The 26802-nt window shown below is 37.4% G+C and overlaps 1 protein-coding gene across 4 annotated transcripts in view; it reads left to right on the top strand.

Annotated features, from left to right (window-relative positions):
- PACSIN2 (protein kinase C and casein kinase substrate in neurons 2) overlaps positions 1–22911 on the top strand; it is a 64943-nt gene extending 42032 nt beyond the window's left edge. For 2 of the 4 annotated variants that reach the window (XM_074591157.1, XM_074591158.1), the window contains 9 exons: positions 5706–5862; positions 6606–6841; positions 7530–7685; positions 9612–9787; positions 12558–12678; positions 14815–14939; positions 15642–15758; positions 16697–16893; positions 21077–22911. In XM_074591157.1, the coding sequence (XP_074447258.1) occupies positions 5706–5862; positions 6606–6841; positions 7530–7685; positions 9612–9787; positions 12558–12678; positions 14815–14939; positions 15642–15758; positions 16697–16893; positions 21077–21189 (1398 nt within the window). In that variant the 3' untranslated portion in view covers positions 21190–22911. The remainder of the gene's footprint in view (positions 1–5705; positions 5863–6605; positions 6842–7529; positions 7686–9611; positions 9788–12557; positions 12679–14814; positions 14940–15641; positions 15759–16696; positions 16894–21076) is intronic. The other 2 variants (XM_074591159.1, XM_074591166.1) reach the window with 2 other exon arrangements.
- Positions 22912–26802: the final 3891 nt, after the last annotated feature.

Consider the following 26802-nt stretch of genomic DNA (forward strand, 5'->3'; position numbering starts at 1 on the left):
CTCTGGATAGCAGAGGCATGCCTCCCATGAACTGCCTTATGAGCTGTTTGTTCAGATGGTCATGGTTCATTTGGTACTCCTGATACCTGTGCTTCATGCCTACTACTGTTGGCCAACATCTATATGAGGTCTCTGTTGAGGGTGTGTGTGTGTTGGATGCAGGGAATTCAAGAGGGAGAAGCTCCCAGAACTTACTCCTGAATATTAAAAAGGTGTTCCTATGTTGAGGGATTTCAGTTACTTGTGAGTGAATGCTTTATGCTGATGAAGCAGAGTGTTCTGTTTTGCTTTTTCATTTGAAAAATATCTGGAGTCTGTAATAGTGGATTCCTGTCCTGTCTCCTATATGCATTTTTTCCTCCTTGTAATGTCAAGCAACATGATGTTCTCCATTTATATTGCCAGGTGTTTGCTTTACTGGTATGTTTGGCTTATGATTTTGTGGGTTTAAAAGCTTCCTTGGGATTTTTTTCTTGCAACCAGCAGTGAATTTATATGGGTAAACTTACAAAATTTAAATACACAGAGTTAGTGCTCTTAGGTACTTGGACTGTGTATGTGCGAATTACGCACCAGGATAATTCTTATTTGAAAAAACCCCACAGTATTATAGGTGTTACTGCTGGTTGAAATGTTTGGAAACTTCCTGTTTGACATAGCTGGAAAGAAATTGCGCTCATGGTTGAATGGAATGCTGGAAATAGTAAGTGTGTCCCTATATTGGCCATCAGTATGTGTGGGTTTGACTACAAGCCTTCAAAGCTCATTATTGTGTTTCCTGCCTATGAATATTTACCCATTAAAAAAACCCCTTGTTGTATGTTGTGGTGGCTGACTGACTTTCAAATGGTTCCAGTTCATAAAGGCTGACTAGTTATGAATAAGCTAGGCAAGCTTGGAAAAAGAGTTGACATCAAGTCTTACTTCAGGCATTTGAAACTCTTGAAGTATTTGTGGTTATAACAATTATCATGATATACTAGGATTAACTGGCTGAAGTTTAGCAATAGCTGAATGTTTGCCACCTTCTGGGCTGCTGACAAATTAAAGTACACTTATTTTTCATTCAGTGTACTAGAAAAACCTGCTAAGTGTGTTTAACTCTTTATAGGCTTTTATCCTACTCAATGAATATGCTAAAAAAAATTTCTATTAGTTGAAGTAAAGGAGACGAGATAATTTAAGGCTCTCCCTTTGTGTTTAGTGCTGTGAAATTGTAAAATAATGAAGCTGTAAGCTTTTAAATATTCCCACTAAAGATCATATCAATGACAGTGCTAGGCTATGTTAGTACACTGGTTGTCACAAAGGAGAGATGCCTGAACTGCTGACTATGCAAAGCTAAATGCCTTGTCACTGTGTGCTTTTATGTTTTTTTCTGGTTATTACAGTTTCTCTAGATTCGGCAAAGGATTTGAGGTGACATTGCTGTGCTCAGGCATGAGAGGAAATACCAACATGAGAAGGAATGTTTTCTTGACTAAACAAAATGGAGATCTGAAGGCATCCATAAAGCCCGTAAGAGATAAATGGGGCAAAATAGGATCAACTGAGGCTTATTTGTATCGAAGCTCAGTGTTTTTTGCAGTGGAAAAAGGGAAATTGGTGGCTAACTCAACTTAGGAAGGGGGATGTGTGTGACACAAAACTGTGAATCACAATTTTCAGAGAATTCACTGATTGCGTCAAGAGAGTGACCATTATAGTGGCATTCTTAAGAAATAAATGCTTGGGGTTATTTCCTTTTGATGAAGTGTATCTGGCAACTAAGGGTAAACAGCTTGCAGCCCAGAAGGCCAACCACATCCAACTGCATCAAAAGAAGTGTGGCCAGCAGGTTGAAGGAGGTGATTCTCCCCCACTACTCTGCTTTGGTGAGACTCTACTTGGAGTTCTGTGTCCAGCTCTGGAGTCCTCAGCACAGGAAGGACATGGACCTGTTGGAACGAGTCCAGAGGAGGGCCACAAAGACGATCACAGGGCTGGAGCACCTCTCCTATGAGGACAGGCTGAGAAAGTTGGGGTTGTTCAGCCTGGAGAAGAGAAGGCTCCAGGGAGATCTTACAGCAGCCTTCTAGTACCTAAAAGGGGGGCCTACAAGAAAGCTGGAGATGGACTTTTTACAAGGGCATGTAGCAATAGGACGAGGGGTAATAGCTTTAGACTGGAGGAGGGTAGATTTAGATTAGATATCAGGAAGAAATTTTTCACTGAGGGCAGTGAGGCACTGGAACAGGTTTCCCAGAGAAGCTGTGGATGCCCCATCCCTGGAGACATTCAAGGCCAGGCTGGATGGGGCTTTTGAGCAACCTGGTCTAGTGGGAGGTGTCCCTGCCCATGGCAGGGGGATTGGAACCAGATGGTCTTTAAGGTACCTTCCAACCCAAGCCATTCTATGAATTTGGTATCATGTAATAAAATGTCTCTTTCAGACGAGTGAAGTGTTGATGCTAAAATGAAAGCAGGGTATAGTTTCTAAATATCTCTCATTCTTCATGAAACTGTAAGAAAGATTATAATCTTACAGTTTATCTTCCTGAAACAAATGTTTCATTTGTAGGACAAGGAAACTAAAAACTTCATGTCTTTGTTGCCTGCTGTATGTTTAACAGGAAGTAGCGCAATGCTCAAAATGATCAGAAAGGTATTCTAACTAGTAAAATCATATGTTCATGTACTGAACAGCGCTAATCGAAAAATCTGAAAATGGCAAGGCATTATGTAAACATGGCCCTGACTGAAACAAAGAAACACAGGATTATTATTTTTTTTTCCTGGTCAGTTGCTACAAATAAAAGAAGTTGTCATTTTTGTTTTAGCTCAAATACTTCTTGTGAAGGGGAAGAAGGAAGTCTTGCAGAATGTTTGCAGTCTGCCTCAGGAATTGGAGAAAATAGTCATGAATAAAACAATGTATTAAGTCATGTTTTTCTTCTCTAGAATTCAGGGTGTCTTTAGTTTATAGGTTTTAATTTTTTTTTTTTAACTTACTGACAGTTAACCTAGTAATTCCTTGGCTGCATAAAGACTAGAGTTCTTCTCACTTTACTTGGCTCTGTGGTCTGAGTACCTTGTGCTCTCATACCTCCAGGTCTGCCTCCTACAGTGGCAGGCTGCACATTCCACTTTTCAAAAAAATTTGTCATTGCAGTGTCCATAACTTAAAATGCAATTTTTTTAAATTAACCACTAGGTTTTTAAAATGTTAAATGCCAAGTATATAACTTACGTCATGTGTGTCATGAAAACCAGAAAATTATGTATTTCCAAAATTCTAGCATTCCTCATAGGGCATGAAATTTGAATGTGTTGTCTAAAATCAAGTGAACATTTTCTTTTTTTCCTTGAAAATATTGGTATAAAAGGCTTTCTTTGGAATAGTAGGTTGTTATTTTCTAGTATTGTAGGCCTGGTTCTTCTTTATACCAGTTCTAAACTATGATGCTAGTTCCTTCAGTCTTCCTCTGGAGGAGGAAGTAGCGTGGATGAATTATCTGTGGTCTGCACGCAGCTCTTTAAAGGTGGCTTTATGCGATAATAGTGAGTGAACCGTAATAGGTAAGCTAAATTCAGTTCTCTGAATACCTGTCTGAGATTTGGCAACTGCTAGATATTACCATGAGGTTCGAATTTGCTCAGACAACACAAAGTGAAAGCATTAAAAATACCGTGAGGCAGCCAGATCCCATTCAATATTAGCATTTTAAATGCTAATTTAATAGTGAAAATTTATGAAAGGAAATGTTCATGCTAGAGACGTAAATCCCTGGGTGCATAACTGGAGACACAAATTGATGCTAATATAAGGCTTCAGTAGTTGTGCCAAGCTAGCATAACCTGTTTTAACAGTCTGCTTGGCTGTGAACCTACAGCTGGATTAATTCTGAGCAGATGAATGATTTGACCTTCCATCAGAAAGGCTTTAGAAAGTATTCTTTGAGGTGCTTGATTTTCTTAATGCTTTGATTACCTGTGTATATTGTATTTGTTTGTGTACGGTGTTAGTTTGAAACTGCTACTTCTCAATTTCTATTTCTCCTGAAAATAAGAGGTTATTTTTCTTGCTTTCTTATTAATAGATAAAACGTGTTTTGACATGGATGCATTGACTGTCTTGATTTTTGGTGTCAGCTTTTGTGATGCTGGTAGCTTATAATCTTCAATTATATTGTGACTTATGTTTGAAGGCAGGGTGTATGTGTGTACTTCTCTTACATGATTTGGACAAATCAGTGACTGCTAACTAATGCTTTTCTTAGATACTACCTAAATTTCTTCGATCTGTTGAAATGGATCTAGTCCAAAACCTGAGAACATGCCCAAATGAATGCTTTTAGGCAACTGTCTAAAGGAATTGGTTTTGTCCTGTCATTGTTGGTTTTGATTTTTTTTTTTTGCCCCCAGCTTTGATGAGGAGTCCTAACATACGTCTGTATTTATCACATAATCGCTTACTTTTCCGGCACTTAATGCGGGCTTTTCCCCCTGTATTTAGAGAGTATTTCCCTATATACTTTGAGTATTTTTTTCCTCAAGCAGATGGCTTGCATGTACATCTGCTGACAAAATTCTGAATAAATGCAAACCTAAAGGTTGAGTGGTTTCCTGTATTTAAGATGTGAATTGGATATGATTCAAATGTAAAAATTACAATCGTGCTTTAAGTATTTGAATGTTTAATCTACTGCCTTACAGCTAATCTTTATTTTTCAGCCAGGTGGTTAGGGCAGATAAGAAACTGACTGTGATATTTAATAGGCTGTGCAAATTCTGTTAACCGAGTTCTTATGTCTTGTTTAATGTTTACAAAAGTCAATCTGAGTGACCTTGAAATCAATGGAAATCTTACTCTGGAAGCAGTATCAGGCTACTTTTCCCTTCAGTCGTCTAGATCAGTGATTCCATGTTGATGTGTACACAAAAATTAAAGGAGTGTGTTAATTATATAATGAATTTTTATTATATAGCGTGCATTTTCTCCATATCCTTGTCCTTTTGTAGCCTGTACATTGAGCAACTATGGTTTTTTTTTTCTTTAGAATTCGCGAGTTAATTCTAGGTATGGGAACTCCATGTCATTGCTGTCAGTATCTTCCCACATTAAATTCTACAGTATACTTTTGAAAAAGTTGCTATCTAGTTTGTCAGCAGTGAAGCACAGCTATAACAAAGGGCACATCCAGTCTCTGCTATATATATATAGTGGTTGCGCCTTTTCCATACTGCATTTTTTAAAACCCTATTATTACGCTTGATAGAGATGTTGCAATGCTCCTTTACATGTCTTTGCAGTTTTATTAATCCTGAAAGATTAAACACAGCACAAAATTAAGGTACTTAATAATAAGCATGGAAGAGGGAAATACTGTATTTGTGTTAAAAATCTTGTTTATCTAAAACATTACCAAGCAATAATAATGCACAACAATTATGATGACTGCCCATAATTACATTGAAGGACTAATAAATCATAATAAAGCTTTGACTTTTAAAACTTTTTTACAGGAGAATCTGTGGCCTTTGTGGTGGTGTTGCAGTCAGGTTTTGAGATTAATTGAAAAATAATTTATGCTATATTGATGCTATATTGATTAATTCCTACTAGCAGATTCTCTTGTTCCTAGGTAACAGTATTTGTGTTAATTAGGTTTATCTTGTTTTCAGAGCTTTCAAGCAGTAGTTGTTAAGTATTTGTCTCTTTATAGGTTGGAAATTACAAGCGGACAGTAAAACGAATTGATGATGGTCACAGACTTTGCAATGATCTTATGAATTGTATTCATGAACGGGCAAGAATAGAGAAGGTCTATGCTCAGCAGCTTACAGAATGGGCAAAAAGGTGGAAACAGCTTGTGGAAAAAGGTAATATGTTCTGATTTTGAACTCTGAAAACTTTCTCAAATGGAAAAAAATGTTTCTGTATATCTTTGTTTTGGTAAGTACAAAGTAGAAATTTTGTACTTTTTAGCCTATAATGGAGTCTTTGCAAAAGGCCCAGTAATGTCACAAATGATTAAGCTTTTCTTGATTAAAACCAAACATAGTCCTGCTCCTTTGCTAGTTTGCTTGTTTCTTACTGAAGCAGATGAAACTTGTCTCCAGTGTTGAGGTATCCAAATAAATTCAGTTATAGAGAACTGTCTGTTTCTAGGTAACTAAAGATATAAAACACAATTTGAAAAGTGTATCTGAATAATAAGGGGGCAGTGGTTGTGGGGGAAAGACTAGTAATAAGAGCTAGGCATTGCTCTAATGGAAGGCTAATCTGAAACCATTTTAATGTATTCTGAAATAGTTTCTCCTTTCCTAGTTATCCATGCTTCAATAAGTATGTTGAGAAATTGAAGGCAGTTCAAAGAGGAGCTAATTGGTGGAATACTGAGAATCATAGTACAGGGATAAGGAGGCCAGACTGTATACTACTTCTGGTGTAAAAATTTGTAATTTTCTAAATTTATCTGAAAAGAAACTGTTCCCTTTTCTAGGTTTGCATCAATATTGCTGTTTACAAGTGAATATAAGTCAATAGCTTCAGGTAGTATCTTGGGAATATAAGTTCCATGTGGGTGACGGTTACTGAGAATGACACTTTCTGTTGTGTTTAGGCCCACAGTATGGAACAGTAGAAAGGGCTTGGTGTGCTTTTATGTCAGAAGCTGAAAAAGTGAGTGAACTACATCTAGAAGTAAAAGGTTCACTGATGAATGAAGACTTTGAAAAAATCAAGAACTGGCAGAAGGAAGCCTTTCATAAGCAAATGATGGGAGGATTTAAGGAAACCAAAGAAGCAGAAGATGGATTTAGGAAAGCTCAGAAACCCTGGGCAAAAAAGCTGAAAGAGGTACAGCAGTAGATTATGTACTAGATATCCTGTGTTACAATATATTAATGTCTCAAATCTCTATAAGGGAGTAAACTCCCTATTCTCTCTGCTGGACCCTCCTTTCTCAAAAAGATCTCTCGCTTTCTGTCCTCTTCTGAAAATAAGTATTTTTCTCTTGGTCTCTCCTAATCTTGGTGACTTCAGTGAAAATATGGAATAAGTGGAATGTAAGATACCATTTTAACAGTATCTGATTTCATGCATTTGAAATTAAGAATTGCTCAAACAAATAAGCAGAAGAAAAGTGTTTGTGGGTTTTCTCCCTGGCATGTAACATTATTCTTAAATAATAGGTTTGTAGAAAAAGGGGAGCAGGAGAACATGGGCATGAGGAAAAAATGTTCCATTGAGGACTTTCTGTAAACCTTTTCTTGAGTCTGTTCCACACTTCTCTGAGATGTATGAGTGACATTTCTTGTATGGTGAGAGAATGCTGATTCATAAGAACTACAATAATTTCCTTATGTTGGTTATTGCGTATTGTTCATTCCTTGGCCTAAATGGAAAAAAAAAATCCAAAAAAAGAAAGAACATCCTGAAACAAAACCTGACACTTTCTTCACTGCAACATGATAAGGCAAAAAAATTCAGTTGGTGGTTATTGTATAAACTGTCCAAGATGCAAATATTTGAATCGACTTTGTAGGTGGAAGCTGCAAAAAAAGCATACCATGCGGCCTGCAAAGAGGAGAAACTGGCTATATCCAGAGAAACAAACAGCAAAGCTGATCCAGCACTAAATCCTGAACAACTTAAGAAGTTACAAGACAAAGTGGAGAGAAGCAAACAAGATGTACTAAAGGTATATTGTATGCTAACACATTGTTTATATGCAATCTTTTAACCTATATCTTGTGCAAATTTAAGCTTTTTTTTTCTTCCTGAATGGGCTGTGGACTGCAGCGCAGCTCACTTTCTGTAACGGTCCTATACCAAAATTTAGAGTTTTCTCCAAAGCATGTGTTATTGCTAAGTTCTTCTGTGAAGAATGAATAATGTATTGCCTCTATTTCACCAGACTGTCCCCTATTTTCAGCAGGGAATGAAGCAGAATAAGAGTGAGCTTCTAGGACAAAGTTCTACTCATTTAGTAGTGATGATTGAGTTATTTCACTTGAGAGGCTGTGAGATAACCACTTAAAACTTGCTGACAACATCTCAACTTGTAGTCGTTCTTGACTGCAGAATCCATTTTTTTAAAGAAAGCAAGCTGATATAGTCCATTTAAATAAAAATAAATACGCTTTTGGAAATGCCATTCTGTTGCCCAGTTTAGTTTATCTCTTTAGTGGGCTGCTATCAAGAGGCTTTTCTTGTGTAACTTTCTTCAAAGACATCTTTTCCCTTTGAGAATGCTGTTCTGTGATCTGGAAGGCTAATGTTACATAAAATCATAGAAAGGTTTTGGTTGAAGAGACCTTAAAGATCATCTAGTTCCAACCCCTCTGCCATGGGCAGGGATGTCTCCCACTAGACCAGGTTCCTCAAATCCCCATCCAGCCTGGTCTTGAACACTTCCAGCATCCACAGGATGCCCCACAATGGGGCATCCACAACTTCTCTGAGAAACCTGTTCCAGTGCCTCACCACCCTCACAGTAAAGAATTTCTTCCTAATATCTAATCTAAATCTACCCTCTTTTAGTTTAAAACCATTACCCCTCATCCCATCACTTCACTCCCTGATAGAGAGTCCCTCCCCGTCTTTCCTGTAGACTCCCTTTAGGTACTGGAAGGCCACTATAAGGTCTCCCTGGAGCCTTCTCTTCTCCAGGCTGAATAACCCCAACTCTCTGTCTTCAGTCTTCATAGGAGAGGTGCTCCAGCCCCCTGGTCATTCTCATGGCCCTCCTCTGGACCCACTCCAGCAGGTCCATGTCCTTCTTGTGCTGAGCCCTTCAGAGCTGCACGTAGTACTCCAGGTACTACGCTCTCACCAGAGTGGAATAGAGGGGTAGAATCACCTCCCTTGACCTGCTGGCCATACTTCTTTTGATGCAGCCCAGGATGCGGTTGTCTTTCTGGGCTGCAAGCACACATTGCCGTCTCATGTTGAGCTTCTCATCCACCAGCACCCCCAAGTCCTTCTCCTCAGGGCTGCTCTCAAGCCATTCTCCGCCCAACCTGTATTTGTGCCTGAGGTTGCCATGACCCCGGTGCAGGACCTTGCACTTGGCCCGATTGAACTTCATGAGTGGGATTTTTTAATTCCTGTCGGTGGATTACTTCTGTAAATTAGTGTAGGGTCTGAGGGTTCTATCTGTTAACTGAGCTCACAAAACATGCAATTTATATTCACAGGGATGTATACAGTGTTTGGGTTTTTGGTCGTAACTCACAGCAGGCTATGTAAATTACCAAAGGAGAAAAGACAGCACTTAGAAATTATATGGAGATCTTTAAATAAGTGACCTGTAACTTGAGAGACTGCCTGCTCCGATTTACTCTGTTGCTCCTTTGTTTTTTATCTTTAGTATTGCATTAACAATTGTCATGGTTTCCGTTAAAAAGCCAGAGAAGAGGCTTAGATCTTTATTGTAACTGTTCTGCAGTTTTGTTTGGTAACTCTCATTGTGACCTAACATAAATACGGTGGTCATGGAAAGAGAATGCAGTTTGGGAACTTCTGGTCTAAATCTTGGCCATTACTACATTGCTAAATCTGTTATGTAGGGTAGTAATAAAATATATTGCTGATGTTGTTTTTTTTTTTTTTTTTTCCACCCCAGACAAAAGAAAAGTATGAAAAATCACTGAAAGAATTAGATAATGCCACTCCCCAATATATGGAAAACATGGAGCAGGTATTTGAACAGTGTCAGCAGTTTGAGGAAAAACGCTTACGTTTCTTTCGAGAAGTGTTACTGGAAGTTCAAAAGCACCTTGATTTGTCTAATGTTGCAAGGTAAAACTGTAAAACTTCAAAATAATTGCTTATTACTTTTCAGTGAAAAGTAATCTGTACTTTAAGTAGGTCAGAGTTTGGAACCTGATTTGTTTCTAATGTGTTGCTTCAAATTATTTAAAGTTGAAGTGAAAGAGCTTAATTCTTTGTTTTGTGTGGAAAATCAGATTAGCATCTATCACTAACACTTGCTAGTTTTGTTTAACACAGTGTTAAATAAACCAATAAACCCTCATTTTTGCTGTATTTTTTTATAGTCAAGTGGATGCCAATTAGTAAGGATTCCGAGTTTAGAATCAAAAAATGCTGGATCAGAGATTTGGGAAAGGAGGGTTTTGGTGTATTATGTGTCTCGTATGTTTATCGTAGAACAAACTATAATTTATTAGTATAAGACAGCATGAACTTTGTAACATAAATGCATTTATTGTTAAAATATTAGAGCTCAGTCTAAAGGAATTACCTTAACTTGGGGATAATGTTAAAGATCTATTGGTTGACTGTTGATGAAGTCTTGTCCATCTTAATTTCAAAGTCTGGTCTTTATACTGCAGTGTGTATAAAACATGTATTTTGTTCTTTCTGCCCGGACCCTCCACACTACATTCCAAGAAATCTAAACTTTTGCTAGGGAACTCAAGCCAGAGCTCATGCAGACCGTGTGGCAGGTCATCAGCTACTACAGGCCATTTTGATATGAAGCTACTTTAATGTCAGCAAGACAGTGGTTATAGTGTTTTTGTTTTCTCTTGCATTTGAGAAGACAAACACTGAAATACGTGCAGCAAATGCTGCAACACTGATGGAATTTTACATCCTGCTTGTAACAGCAGAGTTTCGCTTGCACTCTGGTTGGCACTTCAATTAAAAGAACAAAAGTGTGCTCCTGGCTGGCTGCTCAGTTCTGTTCCCTCTTCTGCTAGTGACAAAGCTCTTATGGTAGTCCAGCCAGTGGAATTAAGGAGCTGATCAAGGTAACCTAGGGCAGGAAGAGTCTAGTTGGTTTTAACCCTGGTCAGTGTTCCAAACTGACTTGCTATGCAGTTGCATGGATGTTAATGCTAGCATAAACGAAGGGGGTGACATAGGGGCAAGAACAAATAGAGAGCAAGCAGTAGGTAAGGGCAAGATCACTTATTTTAGTATCATTGTTATTTTGGGTTGCTTCAAAGTTCTTATGGAACTGCTGTGGAAAACAGGCTCTTTTTACTCTCAGAGTAGATTAGATAGATATTTAGGATTGTTGCCCATTTGAATTCATTTTAACTAGGTTGAAAGAAACTACAGACAGAAATAAATAAGTAGTTGACTTAGAGGATAAGGTTGGGGGAAGACTACCAAAGGTGACCAAGGGGAAACGCAATGATTTCCTCTTAAGATACTTAGGGGCTTCAGGAGTGATGTCTTGTGGTATGTTAATAAGGTGCAAACAAAGAAAAGAACTATTAGGATAAAACTAGGGATAACGCAATGGGAACTCTTTATTTCATTATCTCTTTGAATACACAGAGATAAAAAGTACAGAGTAAACCCCCAAAAGAAAGGCTGATTTTTAACATTAAGACTAATAATGCTGAAGAGCACAGTCCAGAAAATAGCCCTGCCCTGTTTTCTACAGATGTAGACCTTCAGTTCATTGTCGATTTAACTGATGGCTAGTAAGTAACTTAAAACTATTGATTCCCTATCTCAAAATACATGCCTTTTGGTTGTTTAAATACATTCAAAGAACTACTGATGTAGAAGAAAAACCACTCTGCATACATGTTAAAGCGGTCAAGTAGTATATAGAAATTGAGAAATTTGGATGTACATTTTGAGAAAGTTTGATTCCTTGACAGTGTATTACTAATGTATTCTAATTCTAAATTTTGTGTGACTTGGTCTGGAAGGATTTTCCCAAATTCTGTCTAACTTGAATACAGATTAGCAGTTCTGTGTCTTCTATTTTAAGCCTTGTGGCTGTTGTGTTAAGATCTCTTTATACCCAGAGTTCCACATCGGGTTTTTTGGTATAAAACAATTGTATTTGTAGTCACAGTCTGTAGAGCGAATACATCATGTGCATGGTCTAGGATCAGGGGATCAAAGTTGCATCTGCAACATGACTAATGTTCTGTAAAATACTTTGAGAACTCAACCTTAACAAAAAAACAATTAGACTAAGACATAAGTAAAAGTAGTAAGGTTCTATTTTTATAGTATTTGATATTTTGTATAAACAGTACAGTTAGTAAAATCAGAAAATACCTAAAACATAAAAGCAGCTAACATATATTATACCTGCGTAGGAAAGTCCTCTAACTCTGCTGCAGGTTTGAAATTTTTATTTTTATCATGATTTATAATTCTCATTGGATTAATCACAGAATGTTATGGACTTATCACAAAAACAGTTTCTACTGCGTTGTAGACAAGCTTTTAAATTCAATAAACTTCAAGATTGGCATTCATTAATTTAAATACATTCCTATGTAAATCTTACCTTTAATGACAGACAATTAAGTTACTTTACACAAGAGTCATAATTCTAAACCCTGGCAAATAAGCGCTTTATGTTTTTGTGAACTTTAATAAAGCTTACTTGTTTGGACTACTCTTCCTTTTTTACAGGCAGTTAATAGGTTTGTCAGTTTTAAAATGTCTGTCTTGCTCTAAGTTTTTTCAATACTATTGTGAACTTTGAAATATTCCTATTTTTTTATCTGACTAGGGGATTTGCCATGTTTCTAAATGTTACACTAAATTTGAAGACAAATTTGTTTTGCAGTTACAAAAACATCTACCGTGAACTGGAACAGAATATCAAAACAGCAGATGCTGTTGAAGACTTGCGGTGGTTTAGAGCTAATCAAGGTCCAGGGATGTCAATGAACTGGCCTCAGTTTGAGGTAAGGTCAGAGTACTTAAAACTCAGTCTCGTTTTATCTATTTTTTCCTTTTTGCTTTTTGTCCTACCCCTTTCTGGTGTAACTCTTAAATTCAGGTTTCCAGCAGTGAATTTTTTTGTTTTTACAAGTCATAGTGGTTTTATTTTCTTGATTTCCATTGGGCTCTCCTCATCCCCCAGCTTTTGGAGGCAATTATATTGGGCACCTATTTAAAGAGAAAAGGGGTAAATCCTGTAGTAACTTTTTTTAAAATCTAAAGTCATTACTGAAGTCATTAGTAAGCCATGGTTTAGTTGATACATCTGACACCTGTATATGTTATCCTGGATGTTTTACTTCTGCCCTTTGATGTCAGATATCAATTTGAATCTCCTTGTTGTTAGGTAATTATAATGTAGGCAGCAAGGACTTTGAAAAAGTTTGAACTAAATATTTCAAGCAGTCCTGAAAATCAGTATTTATACGTCTCAACTAGTTTTTTCAATACTGTTATAGTAAAAAAAGTTCCACCTCGAACCAGTTGGTAACTTTATTGCTGAATGCCATCTTCAAAAGAAAGTTGTTGTGTTGTTTTTTTTTAAAGTGGTGTTCTGCTAACATAGCCTACAAGAAACAAGTACCAAAATGTGTCAGTGCAGATCATAATACCAGAGTATCAAATAGCTGGAACTGGGATGAGTTTGACCAGAATCATGGGTTTAGCGGGAATAATTTCTAGGCATTAAATTAATGGAGTGTAAGTGTCAGCTCTGGAGTGTTCACTGTTCTGTTATTAACCATAATGGGAAAATATAATTTGTTTTTAAAATTTTGAGTAACTTTAGATTAGAAGGTTTGAGGAAGAAAACTTATAATAGTACTGCAGAATTTCTTTGCCTGAAACACTGAACTACAGTTACTTCTGTGTAGGGAAATTACCATCCTTTTTCATAAGCATTATAATTAACAGATACTGTTGTTGCAACGTCTCTAATCAAGTTTTTTCTCATTTACATGCTACAAGGATGAAGTAAGTAAAAAAAAAAAAAAGACATGATCAAATAAATATGAAATTGCATTATAAACTGCAAATATGCTTAGATCAGTGGTCTTTAAACTATGGTAACTCAGAAATCCAATATGTATTTGTACAAAGTTAAAATAATGAGGCATCTGTGTGAAGTTGGCCAGTGGTTGGACTGGCACAGACCACAGTTGGACTGTGCTATATGTATAAAGCAGTAGTAATAGCAACTTGCAAAATCTGAATTTTCTGTTAAAAATGCTTAGTTTGCTATAAAAAAATACAGTGTTTATCTCCTGAATTTTTTTTTTACCTTTAAGGATTCTGAGATGAAACATGTCTCAGCATGGGGTATTTGCTTGCATTCAGTTTGTTCTCTGTTGGTTCCTGCTTTATATCAGTATGCATCTTAGTTTGACTCGATAGGTAGAAGTTGTGTTTAGGTCTCATCATGCCTGTCTGCCTTGTGAAACATCTGAATGGTTCAAAACATCAAGGAGGGGATACTTTACAAATGGTGTTATGAGTCTTGTCAACAGTTGTGTTGATTTGAGCCTTAACTCTTCTGGGTAGGTTTTAAGGGCAATAAATTTCACTAAATCTAGAGTGAAGTACCTTAAGGGCTCAAATCTTAGGGACAACAAGTTTAAAAATGAGCTGCTTCATAGGTCATCCCTGGAGCACTTGAGAAGTAAGGCCTGTTTTAAATTAGATTATAATATCTCTTTAAATCAAATGTAAGCTTTACCTCTTAAAGTCAGATGTCTTGGCATTATTTGAAACAGTGAGACCTCTCATACAACTTTTAAAGAGCTGCATTGGCTAGCTCCTTTGATTTCCCCAGTTGTCTGCCAGATGTCTGGTGTGTTAAGTCTTTTCAAGGTGTTCAGAATACTAAGCAGGGAAGTTCAGGTAACCTTGGGATTTTGCAAGTAGCACAAATACCTGTTTGCGTTGCTAGGGTAGGAACTAGATAAGAACTGTAACTGAAACATGTAGAGTAACCTATCTTTTTAATAATTATTTGTACTATTGTATGTATAGATGTATGTTCCATAACTTGGTCTGAAAATTAAATGTGATAATTACTTGTCCAGTTAAATTTCTCAGTCACAGTTTGCATTCATTGACAGGAGTGGTCTGCAGATCTGAACCGCACTCTCAGTAGAAGAGAAAAGAAGAAGGCTTCTGATGGGGTGACTCTGACTGGTATTAATCAGACAGGAGATCAAGTTTCACAGCCTAACAAACATAGCAGGTATTTTTTTTTATGCCTAAAAAGTCTAATTGGAAAGGCTTGTTATCTTCAAGTACGCTAAGCTCTGCAGGATCAAAAAGTTACTGTCCCATCAAATGTTAATTGTCTGAGCATTTAGTGATGTGTTTCTGCAGCTTACGAAATATTTTGGGAATTAATCTCCATTTTACAGTTCACTTTGCATTGTGAATTAAAAGAAACCAAACATCATGAGAAACTGAACTTTCTGTAGCTAATCTGGTAGTTAGTCTGTTGCTATCTTCCCATCTCTAGAAATGACAATTATACTTTGAAATCTTACCTTGCAAAACGTTCAGTCACTTCAGAATCCTGGATGTGATTAATACAAAACTGTTAACATCATCTGCTTTGGAAAGGAATGAAACTGTCAGGAAAAATCGTGCTGCCATTTATAGCAGGTAGTAATAAAAAAAACCTATGTTCTACAAAGGATATTCTAATTATGGAGGAATGTATCCTGTGTGAGACTTCCTGAACTTTCTTGGGTCTTATGCTATACTTGATGGATGCTTGGGTTTTTGTTTGTTTGGGTGTTTTCTTTTTTTTTGTTGTTTTTTTTTGTTTTTTTTTGGTTTGGCTGGAGAAGGGGTCTGCTAAGAAACTTCTTAGTGGGACACCAATGACAGTGTTCTACTTTTAAACAGACAGGGTCACCATAATGCTCTTTCTTTTCCAAATTAGCAGTCTTAGTGTCCAGAGTAACACAGTGCAGTCAGTACAATCAAGTTACAATCCCTTTGAAGATGAAGAAGATACTGGGAGTACTGTCAGTGAAAAGGAGGACAATAAGATCAAAAAGTTGGTGAAATGTTGTCTTTTAATTGTTTTCACACTTGCACTTTCTCTATCCAGGGTTTTCTATTTTTGGTTTCTTTAACACTATGCTGGTCAGTGCATGAAGTCCTTTTAAACGTTTGTGTAAGCAACACTGTAACCTAACTTGTCTTTCCTAACAGATGCCATATCTGTTGCCTTGATCTTTGGTTTGAGACTACTGGGGTTATTGGCAGTTGCTAACAGAACTGCTGTTGCTTTTTTCCTTCCTTTACCAGTCCTATAAAATGTTAAAACTGACAGTTTTTTCTAGTGAAACTGCTTCTGGAGCTTTACTGCTCTGTGTGTTCTTGATGAATAAATCTGCTTTTATGATTGCTTTCTTTTTATTTAGGACCTTCTCAAACAGCTGCCTGTTACTTCAATACACACACTAGGGATGTCATACCACTCTTAAATGGCATGTGCATGCTTAACAGTGAACTTTTCTTTAAATGATCAAGTTGTTGCAGTATAATGAAGTTTCTGCTTTTGGTGGAATGCAATATACAAAAAGTGTTAAAAGCTGTTGCAGAGGTGCATAGAGATTTGGGAGGAAGGTTCTGCAATGCAATTTAAATGTCCTATCCTAAACCAGATAATTCCTGTCATCTACTACTTGCATAGCTTTCATCTTTCTAGAGTAAATCATCCCATGGATTATAAGGATTTCTTGATAGAGAAGTTTTTTGAGTTTGTGAGGAAGTTGTCTTTGATATCTTTTTTCTTTTGCCTTTTTCTAACTTTCTAAATGTATTGCAAGAATGCCTTTTCTTTTTTTTGAATGCGGCAAACCAGAAATAAAGTTTCAAAACTGGGCCTTAGAGTGGAGTTTAAGTTTAATTAGGGAAACTGATATCTTAGTGGTATTTCTAGTCTCCTATTTTAAGAGTGGAAAAGAATAATTTCAAAATTTTTTTCAGTGTTAGCAGCTATGAAAAAAACCAAAGCTACCCTACAGATTGGTCTGATGAAGAGTCCAACAATCCCTTCTCTTCCACTGATGCAAATGGAGACACCAATCCATTTGATGAAGATACCTCTCCTGCAATGGAGGTGAGAGTACGCGCACTCTATGACTATGAGGGCCAAGAGCAAGATGAACTCAGCTTTAAAGCTGGTAAGTGTACAGGATTCAGCTAAAATATTTACGAAAGGAGAAGGGGTGGTGGTGGTGGGAAAATTTTATTGTAGCTTTAATTTCCTGAAGTCACCTGTTTCTCTGAACGTAGAACTCCACTTACAAGATTCTACCTAACTGTCACCCCTGCTGAGAGGCCTTCTTAGTATCCCCTGTTTGGAAGCACGAACTTCTAATCTGTTTGGAATGTGTTGGGATGTATCCGTTCGGGATATTTCTTTCTTACCATTTTCTGTTAAACAAAACGAGCTGCAGAACTGATAATCCTATCTCTCGTTTTCTTAGTTTGTGACAGTAGCAGCTGCTGCTTTTTGCTGTCTAGAAATGCCAACCCTACAAAGTTGTTTGTTTTTTTTTTTTAAAGGAAAAGACTATAGCAGCTAACCTTAAAACAATATCTAATCATCTGGTATTTTTTTCTTTTTAAACTGGAAGCATCCCTTTTATCCTCATACAGTGCTAACTTTTTAAGGTTGAAAAGTTAGCTGTGGACAGATAATTTTTTCCTCTTTCTTTCCAGCCCCCTTCAGCATATGTTAACTGTCTTTACCTGTTTTCTTTGGTCTTGCATTATATTAGGGTACACTTATTATACATCTCCCTTCTTAGGATGTTGTGTTTCCCTTGAGCCATAAACCCCGTTCCTTTTTTTACCTCATTGCTATAGGAGTTGAGAGAACACAATAGAGGCAACTGACAGGAGAGAGCTGTGCCACGGTGTGTTTCCACACATACGAAGTTGGCACAAGGGTACAATGGCTGCACGCCATGAATGCTGCTGCCTTCAGTTTCTCTGGGCTGGCTCTACCAGCCGTTGTGGGCTTCCCCCCGCAGACTCAAGGTTTTTCACCATCTGGCCAGCCCGGAGGCAGCACCCTCTAGTGATGAAAGGCGAAATCTTACACACTGTCCATGCCATTCGAACTCTCATCTACTGGCTTGCCCAGGATTGCACATGAAAAACTTACTAACCAGGAATTCCAGAAGAAGATTGTATAAGTAGTTTAGCAAAATAAACAGAACTTCAGTTTGTGAAAATGGCAATCTCATTCATCTTGTCTGTTTTCCTGTTAGCTTGTCATTTACTCCCTTCTCCTGTAATGACTGACTTAGAGGAAAACCAGGGTTCAAATGTTGAAAGAAAGTTTGAGAAATCTTTTGGTTCTGCATCTCCTTCAGCTGGGGTTCGTAGGAAGTATGCTACTTCTACACCACCTACAGTGGATCTTAGGTGTCATGGCTTAAAGTTAATACAGTAAACAAGTCAATAGCTAATTGGTGAACTGCTAGACTTCCATTCTGCTTATGGAGAAAGTTGGTGCTCAGAACAATGTATTTCCAGGTCATATTCTAAATGCAATTTGTGTTGTTTTAAACCAAAAAGCCCCACAAGTCAGGTGGTGGGGCTGCCACCTTCCACTCACCTCACTCCTGTTGTAGTAGTGAAACTGTGTACATCTGACTCTTCTTCTTTGTAGACCGGTATTGTAGGTTTCTGGAGAGGAGGAATTGATTGGTTTGTCCATTAACTTTGCTGAACTGTGCCCTGAGAGAAGGCCAGTACTAACAAAACATCTGGAGCTTTCTCTGGAATGCACAGCAGCTAAAATTATTCTTCGTTCTGTAGACTTTAACTGCTCCTTTTTTCTCAGCAGGGGATGGAAGTGTGCTGATCCTCTTGAAATATATGTATTGTGCTTGTCAAGCAACAGGGTGGCATTCCAAGGGTTTACAGTAACAAGCCTTTAAGTGGCAAAACTATGCAATGTTTATACGCACGGATGTAATGGTTAAATACAAAGTTAGGCATTCTGTGCTTCAGTACCAGCTGTATGACTTGCATTAAACTATTTGAACCAACTGGTTCTCAGTGTGAGGTCTGTAGAAATAAAAGTACAGGAAGCATGAACTGTAAGAGACGTACGTAGGCTTAACTTAAAAATAGCTTAATACCTTTGAAGGAAGAGCTTTAAAGTAAGTTTTAACACCAAATTTTATGATTGTATCAACTGTAGGAAAGGGATCGCATGATAGACTATCAGTCTCCTTACAGAAGCTGAATTGTAGAAAGGCTACAGTCAAATTTACTTTGGTTTTTGGCAGAAGTATTGGTGTGACTAGGTTTACACTGAGCATACAAAAGACTAAGGAAAAAAATTCACGAAGTCATGCAGGAGCCAATTTAAAATGTACTCGCTGTTATTCCTATGTAGACTATGCCTAGACTCCTGAGCAGCTGTCAGCAGAGGATTAATGCATTGTAGGGGTCTCTTTAAATGTATGCTGATATTCTCAGATGCAATTTCCTTGGATATTCAAAGAATTTGCCTACCGAGTTTTAGTGATCACTTCTAGGTACATGCTGTAGTATATATGCTCTGCACAGGGTCCATTAAATGTACTTTAATATGTGAAACTCCTTTTTATTAGTGGAATACTTTATACATCTGTCTCTTTTTTTTTTTCTTGGCAAACAACTGTGGGAGGCTTCCAAAGAGGAAGAATAACTTTTGTTTGTTCATACCTTATGAGAGGTTTCATAATCCTGTAACAGGGTGGGACACAACCATCTACCATATGTCTAGCTCACTGTGTCTCTGCCATGTCTGAGAATAAATGTCTAAAGGAAATGTAGACCATGCAATGTTGTCAAAATGTGTTATTTTATATACTATCGTTATCACAGTTGTTAAAGACTGTTTTCATTATAGCTGTTGTGCAGATGACCCTTAAAAGTGGTAGTATTTTCATAGACCTCCAAGGTCACTTGAGTTTCCAAGTCCTAGCTGTTAATACAAGTGCAACTGCATTGGGGCTGACTGTTAATGCAGTGTGGCTTTGATAGTCATTGTTTTCAGTCTTTATTAAAATACACGTCATAGAAGTGGCAGGAAAGCTTGAAACTGTATACTCTGCAGCACCAGAAATGGTGGAAAAAATTGTAAAATGTCTACATAAGCCAAGTACAGTCCATAGTGCCAAATATTTGTTTATAACATTCTTTTATTAGTTATCTGGTAAAATTACAAACTAGAGGAGATGAGGCTTTAACCTTTTTTAGCTAACAGAAGAGCTATAAAAGATATATATCTGAGAAGATTTAACATGAAGCTTGTGCATTTCTGCCAAATAACTGATAGTCCCTAGGCTAATTTTTGTTCTCCTAAATTATATCAAGACTGTATATTTATAGCCATTTGGGACTGTACTAAGTGGTTAATATCTTCAGTGTGTACTTCCTAGTGCTAACTAAGATGAAACACAAATCAGTTTTGTCTAGGGAAATAATTTGACACAATTAAGTTGAACCTGAGGAAGTAGTTCTTACTTAGTCTGGCCTTTTTTGCCTGGCTAAGGTGGACATTCATTTGCTCGTATACAACATCTTGGAGTCTGCAGCCTCTCTAATGCTAAAGTATTTCCTGAGGATGTAGAAGATTAGATGTGAATGACAGTCAAAACAAGGTTATGTTATAGTTCATAAATGTCCGAATGGATAATCGGTCATAATCTTTCTGCATCACAACTTAGTGGTGTACTGAAAAGCTGCAAGTATAATTCAAGAGAATTTTACTGCCAAGTTTTAATGTTTGTAGCATTTTCCTCCTTATGTTCCATGAATGTAGCTATTTCCTCCTTATATTTCACAAACTCTTAGAACAGTATATATTCACAGTAACCCTAATGAAACATTTATTTCACTTGCAATGACTTTTTGTTGAGGGCCAAAAATGTAGGATTATTCTGCTTGTTTAGAGGTACCTTTACTATTCACAACTGTCTTTGTTCACACCCTTTAGATATAAGGGAGTCTTTGATCTTAGAGTGAAATAACACTGTATGTAACTTCAAAAGTTTGCATTCTTTATTGTGCTTTAAAAACAATGCTATGACCTTTTTGAAATGCCATCAGTGTGAAGCTTTAGGTTCAAAGTAGCTTGCTTCTTCCTATTTTCTTGCAATTGGGGGCCTTTCATCCCATAAGTAAATCTCTAAGTGTTATTCTTAGTATCAAAAGCATGAAGAGCAAAGAAGGGAGGCTTTCTACTGGGGCCTGGGGTGGGCAGGGGAAGAAAAGCAGACATGTAGATATTTGTCATATTATCTTCCAGTTGTTACTTAAAAGGTTACAGCTTGTTAACAATGCTGCTTCTTTTTGCAGGGGATGAGTTAACTAAAATGGAGAATGAAGATGAGCAGGGATGGTGCAAAGGACGTCTGGACAATGGACAAGTTGGTTTATACCCAGCAAACTATGTAGAACCAATCCAGTGACAAAGGACAAAATAAATAAAGTGTTACAAAAGCTCTGTAGGCCTGTACAGTATATATTTAAAGCAAGAGGAAGCTGAATGATGTATAGAGTGTATATATTTTAATGAAAAGGCGAGAGCTTGATACTGAAATTGTGGTGATTTAAAGGCAAAAGTTTGAACTAAAAATTTGACATTGTTTTCACAACTTGTGCACAATGCAAAGGAAAGGGGTCAGGTTGAAAAAATAGTATGATAGGAAAAATACTTTTTAAGCTTTTTCTTCCCACATGGTCTGTCATTGTGACTCCTAAACATTTTTGCATTTTCTATGCTTGTGCCTCATCCTACCCTAGGTATGTGGCTTATGCTCACTTTTAATTAATCAGTTATTTTAAGTGACCTTCAGTAACTTGCAACTTGAATTTTAAAGATTATTATAGTTAATTTTCTATTTGTTCTTAGCGATGTCTGAAAGATGCAGTATTTTTTTATTTAAATGCTATGTAGTTAAGCACCTTTTTGTATGCTTGGATTTATCAATTGATACTTAAATTATGATACAGATTGAGTCACCAGTTGACTGAATGAAAACTCTTTCCATGTTGTAGTAATCTTTCTATGTTGTCAGCATGGCTTGAAGTTGTAAAACAAATACTGTATTTAATAAATATCTGTTACAGAGGCTATTTGTAGCAGAGATATCTGCAGGTGTCATGGGTTGGGATTCTATTATGAATATTGCTTACATGGTTTAACACTTAAACTAAGAGTTTTCCATCTAGATCTTAAATGGCACTCAAAAGAAAGATAAATTATACGTAAGCCCCGGAACAGGAGCTATTTCCAGCACATGTTTGCAGGGAAAAAAAAATAATCTCCTTTGAACTGCTAATGATTTTTGAGTGATTTGAAATGTTAAATCTGTGAAGACTAATTTTTTGAACAGAGAAGACTGTAAAATAGACTAAATGCTTTTTATTAAGAGCCTATCTATGTTGTGTATATGTACATATAATTTGATATTCCAAAATACAAAGAGCATGGCTACTAGTTATCAAGCCTTTTAATGTCAATAAGATTTAGACTGTTTTAAGAGTTTAAATTATAGGTATATTTAAATCTGCTTTCCTGCCATATTCATTACTGTACCATAGATGAAGTATTCTGTGATTAGGTTTTCAGAAGTACAGTAAATACACTAACATACTCAAAATCAGTATTTGTGGACAAATTTGTGGGTCAAAATATAAACTAGCTTTAGTCCTTACATGGATTATTGTAGCAGAACACTGTAAAATCTACATTTGTTTGCAGTTACAACTCAGTCATCTGTAATCGTGTCAAATAGTATACACTTGTGACATTTAAAACTGGGTTGTAAAATTACAGCAGATTTGTGTTTTAAAAAAAACCCTAAGTATCAGGTAAGTAGATATGCTATGTTAGGAAGCTACACTGTAATGAAGCTAACACATCTATTTTGAGGTAACTATAAAACACTGTTGGTAGTCTTGGACTTTATCGTTTGCTTTTTGAGCTTATAGAGATATTTAGTCATCATTTTCAATGAATCAAAATGTGCAAGCTTAGAAAACGGATGTATGTATGTGTCTGTCAAGGAAAACTTATCAACATAATTGTTCATCCACAGGATGATTACTAAGATTGTCAGGAATTACTGGTTTGGGTCTCTGTATTGTAAAATATTTTAGAAAACAATAAAATCTGTTAATCTCTTAAATACTCAGAATGCACCTCTTACTATTTCCATGTATGTGAAAATAGTCTTACGAAGCAAACAACGTGTGCATTTCATTGCAGTTCAAGGTGACAAAATCTGCGTTGTCTAAAAGAACCATAAAGAGGAGTATGGCATTAGTGACATTGCGCTGTTCACAAAAAAGGGGAGGTGCAGTGCACACGGGCTCTAGGCAAGGCATTCCAGCAAAATGTTTGTGGAAGAAGAGGTGACAGTGTCTTTTATGGATATGCAAAATCTACTGCGATGCTGCTTTCTGTGGTACAGTCAAGTCTGATACAGCTTGGATTTTTTTTATAATATCTGAATCTCTTCTGCCTTTTGTGAGAGTTTTCTTGGTGACTCGCAGTGATTAATGTAGAAGTGTTTGTGATGGCTAGCTGAAAGTTTTATTTCGACTCCCTCACAAATACTGCATCCTTTAATCTAAATAAAGTACTATTTTTTTCATTTTTTTCTTTTTTTTATGCTGGATGTCCAGTTTGATGAAAGCACCATAGAATCCAAGTGGAAGGGACCAAAGGAAGTCTCTAGTCCAGTGTCCTACTTAAAGCACAGTCAGCTCTGCATTCAGACCAGATTGCTCAGGCCTTTGAGCTAGTCTGGAAAAATCCCAAAGACTGATTTCATAACCTCTCTGCTCAAACTGCTAGAATGCTTAATTATAAATTTTTTTCCCCCATTTTATTTGCGGTTAGAACCGGCCATATTGCAATTTATGACTATTGTGTATTGTTCTGCTGTGCTCGGTTGGAGCCTGGCTGTGTCATTTTGATAGCTTCATTGTAGGCGCTGGAAGGCTGCGGTTGGGACTGCGAGACTAATCTCTTCTCCAGGCTGACCAAGCCCCATTATCTCAGCCTCTCCTCTCAGAGCACGTGCTCCATCCACCTGACGTCCCTCCACTGCACTTGCTCAGGCTTTTTCAGGATCTCGTACTGAGTGTGGGTGGGGAGGGAGGGTGTCCAAAACTGGACAAAGTCTTCCATCATACTGAGTAGCAGAAGCTAATGGCAAACCCGTCAAACATTTGAAAATTAATAAAGTATTTTCAAGAAGTTATTTGACTGCTAACAAACAAGCATAAACAATAGGACATTTTAAGTGTTTGAAACTCTTACTATACTTTATTTCAGTGATAACTTTGTGAAACAGACTTGGATTTGGTTAAATGAAAATGACTAGTTCCATCCTCATTTTGAATGGCCAACTGTTTACCTTGCACAGATGAATTCAGTTGAGAATTTTGCTTTAAGAACATGGATCTTAACTTGTTATCTTGTATACTGAGTTTCAGTATACCCATCATAGCCAAATTAGAATGAGAATGCAAGGGATTTCTGGAGGCTACCTAGCCCAGCCAGGGGACCTCAAAGCAGGCCCAGTCAGAGCAGGTTATTTAAGGCTTGTCCAGCTGAACACCTCCAGGGATGAAGAGTCCACTACCTCTCTTAGCAACCTGTTTTCACGGTCCATCGCTTTCCCTGTGAGGAATTTTTTTTTCCTTATATGTACCAGAATTTCTCGTGTTTCCTCTTGCACTTTGCTTGTGCACCTTTTAAGAGTCTGGCACCGTCTTCTCTGCACTTTTCCATTAGGTAGCTTTAGCCCGCTGGCCACACTCTTGCTAATACAGCCTGGTGTGCTGTGGGCCGCCTTTGCTGCAAGGACATGCTGCTGATTCATGTTGTTCACTCCAATTCCCATGTCTTTTTCTGCAGAGCTTCTTTTGATCCTGTCAGCATCCAGCTTGTCCTGTTGAGGTGTAGTAACTCTCTGCAGGTACAAGACACTGCGTTTGCCTTTGGTGTTCATGAGGTTCCTGTCAGCTTGTTCCTTGAGAGTTGAGCTCTCAAGGAGCAATGGCCGTCTATAAGCTCTCTAATTTGGTATCACCTACAGGCTTGTAGAGAGTGTGTTCTGTCCCATCATCGAGGTTATAAAGGTGTAAGTAATATTGGCCCTAGTACCCATCCCTCAGGATGTCAGTTGGGTTTCCTATGCCCAAGCACAACCATCTGAGTCTGACAGTCCAGAGAAATTTCTTTCCAGTCTATTCAGTCACCTGTTTGGCCACAAGGATGCTACGGGAGGCTGTGTGAGAAGCCTTGCTACGGTTAGCTAAAGCGGGGAACTAATAAAGCCTATTAGGTAACAGTAGAGAAATTTTCCTTGTAAGCTTATCCCAGGTTTAAGCAACTATACTTCACTTTCACGGGATTAAATTTACAAGGTGTAAAAGGAGAATATAATTCTCAGAATGTAGTTTCTCCCCATGCTGTCCCTTCTGTTTCCTTTAGAATTCTGAAGGGAAATAGTATGTTTCAAAACTTACTAGGGTATATTTCCTTGTACTGATGGAGCTACCTGAATATTGTGGTAACCTTGAGCATGTTTCAACCCTTACAGTATGAAAATACTTGCCATTTGCATGGTATTTCTTGAATGCTTTGAAAAAACACGGTGCGTTATTTCACAAAAGCTGTTGACTTTTTGATCTAGATATTTGCAGCGATCACCTAACAAATTAGGTGCTTTGTCTTTTTTTTTTTTTTCTTTTAGTGTAATACTGGTATTTATTTCCAGTAATTGATAACACTGATGAATTTGTCTAGTTAAAATAGAATATCAAGAGAGTCTTTGCAGGAACATAACAGGCTATTTTATTAGAGAAGGTGCAGAGTTTAGCAGTTCCTGATGCGCAATCCAAAGTAATATTAAAATTCCTCTTAATTTGTTGTTTCTGAGTCTGCCAGCTTGACAGCAAAATTTTGAACACAATTTCCCCAAACTGCCTCTTAATTTACTTTTAAGTTATAATACGAAAATATATATATTTGCTATACGCATAAAAGATGCCAAAAGCAAAGCTGTACCCTCAGTGTAACAAACCAATCCTTTGCTGTTCGGTCTTGCTGAGACGTCTGTGAAGTTGGCCTGAGGTACTAAAACTGTTCTCACCATGGCTGAGCTGATTTTTTTTTTTTTTTTTGTTCTAATGTCGTCTTTCTTCCAATTATGTCTTTATTCTCAACACTTGCCAAGCAAAAATTAAGGCAGGCTTCACGATTGGAGATAAATAGAAATACTGAGGCTTCTAGTGGGAAATCAAAGTAGGCAATAAATGAGATGGTTTTGTACTAATCCAGTATGCGATTTGGGTGACTTTTAAAATAACATTTGTGTTAGCTGTGTGTTATTGTAAAACAAAGAAGAAAAGGGAGAGAATAAAGAATGGTATACTGGGGGCTGGATGTCCAGCAGCAATACCCCCTGTTCTCCTGGAGTTGCAGCTGTTTTTAAAAATTAACTTTACGGTTACATGAGCGTTTCCTTAATCTTTCTCCAGTCTTTCTGGTTTGGCAGAAAGTCGTTCATTGACCTGGCCACAAGAGGGAGCTTGCTAATTGTGGCTGAAAGCATCCCTAAGCGTCAAACTGAAGAGCTGCAGATTCTGTTCCTGAAATGGAAGAGTGCAAAATAATCCCACTTTTACTGGACTTACTTTTGCTTTCTTTGAACTAAAACATAAACGGCAATTTCAGAACCTAAGAAGAGCCGTGTGGTGATTACTGCAGTAGACAATACCTTCAGTGTGTTCGACACCTAGCAATTTACCTGTTAATGTATTCTTATCAGCTGGTTTTACTTGTTGTCACCTGTTAGAAATTCCAATTCCTGTCTGATACTGTATTAATCCTTTAGCACCAAATTTCATAAATACTTCAGGTGCTTCTTGAACCTTCTATTCAGGGAAGAGTACCTACGTACATCTGAAAGTTTTAGTGAGCACCTCTCCACATTTCAGAAGGTGTAACCTCTTCTCTGAAAATGACTGTAGTAGGTCAGACGAAGTCTGTGCCAGAGGTATGT

This window comes from Larus michahellis, chromosome 1, assembly GCF_964199755.1.
Source record: "Larus michahellis chromosome 1, bLarMic1.1, whole genome shotgun sequence".
In the NCBI taxonomy this organism is placed as follows: Eukaryota; Metazoa; Chordata; class Aves; order Charadriiformes; family Laridae; genus Larus; species Larus michahellis.